At 49.1% G+C, this 6,000-nt stretch overlaps 1 protein-coding gene across 2 annotated transcripts in view; it reads right to left on the bottom strand.

The window, feature by feature from the left end:
- Positions 1-3,759: 3,759 nt before the first annotated feature.
- VAV1 (vav guanine nucleotide exchange factor 1) overlaps positions 3,760-6,000 on the bottom strand; it is a 48,455-nt gene continuing 46,214 nt past the window's right edge. Inside the window, exons 26-27 of one of the 2 annotated variants that reach the window (XM_032394735.1) lie at positions 5,555-5,706; positions 3,760-4,063 (exon numbers count right to left, since the gene is read on the bottom strand). In XM_032394735.1, coding sequence (XP_032250626.1) covers positions 4,010-4,063; positions 5,555-5,706 — 206 coding nt within the window. In that variant the 3' untranslated portion in view covers positions 3,760-4,009. The remainder of the gene's footprint in view (positions 4,064-5,554; positions 5,707-6,000) is intronic. The other variant, XM_032394736.1, reaches the window with a different exon arrangement.

Below are 6,000 nucleotides of genomic sequence, written 5' to 3'. Positions count from 1 at the left end.
CACCTCCACCACACCAGCAAGAAGCAGCCTCCTCCAGCAGGTGTCTTCAGGACGCCAGTCACAGCCTCTCCCTTCCTGGCCCCTCTGAGGGACACATAAGAAGGCAGGTCTTGCACCGGGCCTGACCTGGGCTCAGTCTGACTGTTACTCCAGCCCCCCTCTCTCCCTCCCTTTCTAAGAAAACTAAACCCCTTGCAGTTCCCAGAACCCACAAAGTACACCCTCACTTCCACCTCTCCCTAAAAAAATGTCCCTGCATGTTTCTTAAATACTCCAGCTCATTGTTCAGGTACCACCCTAGATGTTTCCTCCTCCAAGAAGCCCTCCCTGACCATCTCCTCAACCCAAGACTGGGTTAGGTATGTCTCTTTTCCCACAACCCCTTGTTTCCCTCAACCTGAAACTCATCGCTGCAGGTCATGATCACCTAGTTGATTGTTAAGAGTCCCCATTAGATCCTTTGCACTTGGCAGGCGGGTCTGCACCTGATGCATTCACACGGCACAAAGCTGGTGTACGAGTTGGCTCAGGCTGCCCTAACGAAGTGCCACAGACAGGGCAGCTTACACAACAGACACTTACTGTCTCACAGAGGCCAGATGTCCAAGATCAAATGTCGGTTGGGTTGGTTCTTTCTGAGGCGCTCTCCTTGGCTCACAGACGATCTGTGAATGTCGGTGTCCCCATACTTCTAAGGACACCAGTCGCATTGGGTTAGGGCCCACCCTAATGACCTCATCCTAACTTAATCACCACTATAAAGACTTTATCTCCAAATGCAGTCACATTCTGAGGTCCTGTTTAGGACCTCAACCCATGAATTTGGAGGGGGATGCAGGTCAACCCGTAACAGCTGGTGTTATTAACTGCTTATCACAAACATGATTGAATGAATCAACGTTGAATGATACCCAGGCCTCTCCTGTTGACTCTGGCTTTGTTCCAAGTTTTCACAGCTCTCTCTGTTTGAGGATTAAACATTCTTGCCCTGTTGATGTTACTCTTAGCCATTCAACTTGCTTTAGCCACTGAAATGCAAGAGGAAGTGGTGTGCCATTCTCTAGAAGAAACGTCGAGAGCCACTGAGCCGTCCTGCCATCTCTCCTTTCTTTCTGCCATGAGCCTGGCGTATCCTGAGCCTGGTATGTCTCAAAACAGTGCTACTCTCGCAGTGCCTTCTCCTTCCAGAAACTTCTTCAGCACAGTTGAAGCTAAAACATGAAGGAGTTGTTTGTAAGACACTGAGATTGGAGAGTCCCAATTGGCCGCAACAACACTGCACCCAAGACTGGGGTAGAGCCCAAGGCATGGCTGGGGTCAAAGTTCAGCCTGGGGCTGGAGGACGTTGATGCGCAGGTCCTCCAAGAACAAGTCCATGACCTCCACCTCAACAGCACCACTGAATTAGACAGCCGGGTAGCCTCCTTATGCCTTTGGTAAACTCATGGCATGGCTCGGGGGGGGGGGGGGGGTGGAGTCATGGGAGAGGGCAGAAGCCCCCCCCTCATAGTCCCTGACCTCTGTGACTCCAACGCCCCCTTTCCAGCTACACCGTCCTTCAAACACGGAAAATACTTCCAGGCTTCGGAGTCCAGACCGTGCCCCTGGCCAGGTGTGCGCAGGTGCTCTCTGAGCACTGGTTTCCTTGGGCTGAGCACAGCACCAGGACGTTCCCGTCAGCTGCTGGAGCGATGGTTAAGAAGTTGGCTTTGCACTTAGTTACCAGCCAATTCTGCACCCTCGGACGCGGGATTTCTCATCTTTCTCTAGTTCAGAGAGGTGAAGTCACTTTCTCAAAACGTTACAGCTAATTTTACAGGAGCGAAGCTGATCTTGGGATCTTCCTGGAGCCGTGGCCATGATGCTCTGCAGCCCACAGAGCTGGTTGTGAGATGGCGTTGGCCAAGGCTATTGTGGCGCGTGCTTGACATGGGGCTGCCTCTGTTATTAGTGTGTGTGTGGGGGGGGGGGGGAGTAATATTTAGAAGTACTAACTCTTTTCCCGCAAAGTAACATAGCTCGTGGCCCTTCCCTAGACCTGGCCACCATCTTTTTGCCTCCAATGGGGTATTTCTACAACCTGCAAGAGAGTTACCAAAGAAACAGCTTTTTGGCTTTTGAACTTCAAAAACCTTTTTAGAGATTTTGCATCTTGGCTTTTGAGCCTCAAAAATCTAAGCCCCAAAGGATTCCCCAATAAAAATCTGGCCATAGTGGGTGCCAGGGGCTGGAGAGAGGAGGGAATAGGGAGTTGTTGCTTAATGGGGACAGGGTGTTTGTTTTGCAAGATGAAAAATTCTGGAGACTGGTTGCACAACCAATATACGTCACACTACTTACTGGACCATACATGTAAAACTGGTGAGGACGGTGGATTTTATATTGTGTATATTGGGCCACAGTTTTTTAAAAGTTAAATCTATTAAGTAAAAAGAAAAAAAAATCTGGTCACGTATGTAGAAAAGCATTCATCAGACTGAAGCAACTTTTCCTGCAACAAGATAGGTCAATGGCTCTCCAAGGTGGAGGGGAAGAGAGGGGTCAAGAGAAGCATCCCTGTATCCTATCTGCACACCCCAGTTTAGATGGCTTCAGGGTGATATGAGAAAAAGAAGGTTCTCTGGAGCCCTAGGGATCCCAGGATATAGCAAACTCTGTAGAGGCTCCCCACACCCTGCCTAGGGCTGCATCCATTGGGTAGGGATGGCTGCAAAGGGGTGTGCATGCAGTTTCTCTGTACTTAGCGATAATGCAGCAGACAGACCCTGTCAGCACCCCACGCACCCACTGACAATATCCAACAAGTCAACAGCTCCAGAAATGCCTGTGGTTCTCCAACCACTAGAGCATGCCCTGCCTACATACAAGCAGCTCTCAAGTAATGACTGATGGAAGTTGGTGAACACATACCCTAGCTCCCTTGCGCTTCAACTGCAAGGAATGTTCTACGTGGACTTCCGGGGGTCCCCAACAAGAATGAGCCCCTGCCGCCCACAGCTGTCACCTGCTCGTCAGTGCTCCCTTTACTGGCTCCTTCCTTTTCCCTTCTCCCTTCTCTCTCCCTTCTGGCTACTTCTTGGGATCACCTCCCAGATTAACTCTGCACATCCAAATCTTTGTCTCAAGCTCTGCTTCTGGAGAAGCCCAACCTAAGGCAGTGACCATATAATTTATCACCCAAACCAGGACACCTTGGAAAATGAAAAGGATCGTGATTAATAACTATACCAGGGCAACAGCCAGGACTGTTGCAGGTAAACTAAGAGGTACAGTCATTCCACTCAGCATTTCAGGACAAACAGCCAGATGTCTTGCATGTGCCAAGAAGGATGTGGAAGACACAGAGGAACCAAAGGCAAAGCAGAAACCATGACATCTCTGCAGGTGGCAGTGTGATAGAGAACCATCAAGTACCAGCTGTCTCCCCAACACCCTAGTGCCAAACTGCCTGGAATTTAAACCTGATCTTGGGGGAAACTGAGATGAAGTCTCTACCTCTTAGCAGAATTGGAGGGTAGTTAAGTTCTAGCAGAGAAAAAACAAAGGGGAGTTACATTTTTGTGATCTGGAATCTGTGAGTGTAAAATTCTTTCCTGCCTTGTGGGGGTCCCATTTCCTTCTTGGGGTCTTATCTTATATGGCAAAGCAGGATAATAAAGCTGGAAGGCGGGGATTGTGGAGGGGGCTTTTATCTGTGCCCCCATGTCCTTTCCCACCCTTTCCCGTCCAGGTCCTCCTGAATGGCAGCAGTCATTCCTTTCATCATTTTATTAAAAGCTGTTGCCTTGAGTCCCACCTTCTTGAGGGGACCCAAGAGAAAATCAGTGTGTTATAAATTAACCATGGCAGGGCATCATCCCAGGAGCCCTGCCAGCTGGACGCTGGCCCTCCACAGTCCATCCTGGATTCTCAGCCCGCTGGGACCTGTCACAGCCCCCCTGGCCCTGCTGCCTGCCCATCCTGGGCTCAGAGCCTGGAGTTTCTCATCTCTCAGCCAGTGTGCCAAAGCTCAGCAGTATTCAGAATAATCCTCCTCTACATAGTTGGAGGGGAACCAGCCAACCTGGAAAGAGAAGAGGAAGGGGTCAGCACATTCCCCACTGTTCCTCAACACACCAGGCAGGTGCCCTCACACCTCAGGGCCTTTGCACCTGCCACACCTTCTACCCCAGAAAGTACATCCCCCAGAGGTACATGTGGCTGACACCCCCCCCACACCTTCCAGCGTTCTCTATCACATGTCGCCTTATTAGTGAGACCTTCCTGACCACCCTATTTAAAATTGCAAACCCCACCCACCCCAACACTCCTTATCCCTGCTTAATTTTTCTCCATAGCACTTGTCAGCATCTTATTGAGTATATGTTACTTATTTATGGGCTTGTTGTCTGTCCCCACACCCCCACCATAACATGAGCTCCTCAAGGGCAAGGATTGCCGTCTCTTTTATTCATTAGATTCCCAAGAATCTAGAAGAGTTCCTGGCACATGGGAGATGCTTAATAAATTTCTTAAAAGGATGGATGGATGGATGGATGAATTCATTATAGCTGAGATTTCCCAAAGGCTCCCTCAAACCCCAACTGTCCTCCACTGCACATTGAACTTACCCTCCACAATTCTTAACAAAACTGTTCATCTAAGCAATTATCTGGGCTGTTTTTTCACATGTTTCCCCCAGTTGAATGTAAGCTCCTGACCAATGTTCTTACCTTCATTCAACAAATATTTTTGAGAAACCATTACAAGTGAGGCAGTATTCTAGAGACTAGGAATTCATTCATGGATAAAATAAAGAAGACTCTCTGTCTTCGTGAGACAAAAATAAGAACCAGGTAGAAACAAATGTTTTGAGGAAACTTGCGGTCCCTCCTGACAGACAGTCCGAATGCAGGCAGACAAAAAAGCACAAAAGGCAAAAATGGTCATTTCCAGTTATATACCTCTTCATGCATTCAGTATTTATTGAGCACCTATTATGTGCCAGTCACTGGAGACACGGCGCAGTGAACAAGATAGACAAAAACCCCTCCCTTCATGTCCCCCAAACATGTTAATCACTCTCTCACCTCAGGGCCTTTGCACATGCTGGTGCCTCTGCCTGGAACATTTTCCTCCACCCCCTCTATGACCTTCTTGCCTGGCTAACTATTCACCCCTCAGTGATCACCTTGGCCTCCCAGAAGTCCTACTGACCTGCTCCTACCCTGCCCTGTGATTCCCCATCTCAACCCTGACCATTCAATGTTGTACCTGCTTGGTTACATGTCTATCATCTTCACTAGACTATGAGTTTCATGAGGGCAGTAACTGTGCCACACTAATTTTTGTCTCCTCAGCACCCAGCAGAGTGCCTGGCACATAGTAGGTGCTCAGTAAATAAATGCAAGTTATATAAATGAATGAAATCTCTATCTCCTTTCCTCCCCTCTGACCAGGGAACACCCACAAGGGCCACTCCCCACCTGCTCCATTCCACAATTCCAGGCTATAGCGCTATAGTCAGGTCACCCCATGCCCTTTCCCCAGGCCGCCAAGCTTTGCCCCAACTCACCCGGCCATAGATCTCCCCTCGCCACCAGCCTTGTTGCCCCTTCTTGTTAAGGATCTTGATGATGTCACCCTCCTTGAGGGACAGCTCTGATCGGTCCCGGGCGCAGAAGTCATAGCGTGCTTTGGCTGTGCCAAAATACTTGGTGCTCCCTGCTGTGTAGGGGAGAGCTGGGATGAGTAAAGGTCCTGGAGCAGACACCTGCCCACCATCGGGGGACAGCTGGGGGAGGCAACGCTCTCAGGAGAGTAACACCAGGACAAAGCGTCCCTCAACACTTCTTCATGCAGAGTATTGGGTGCCCCGTGCTCTGAGGGGACACAATTGTTCTTTTGAAATCATCATTCTAGCCCAACCAGTATCCAAGTTTAGAAAATAATGCCATTTATGAATTTCTTTAAATGGTTTCTATATATTTATGGTGAAAGAAATAGAGGGGAGATATGGAG

Source organism: Phoca vitulina, unplaced genomic scaffold (genome assembly GCF_004348235.1).
Source record: "Phoca vitulina isolate PV1807 unplaced genomic scaffold, GSC_HSeal_1.0 scaffold81, whole genome shotgun sequence".
Taxonomy (NCBI): Eukaryota; Metazoa; Chordata; class Mammalia; order Carnivora; family Phocidae; genus Phoca; species Phoca vitulina.
The sequence above is the reverse complement of the archived record's forward strand: the minus strand, read 5'-3'. Positions and strand labels throughout refer to the sequence as shown.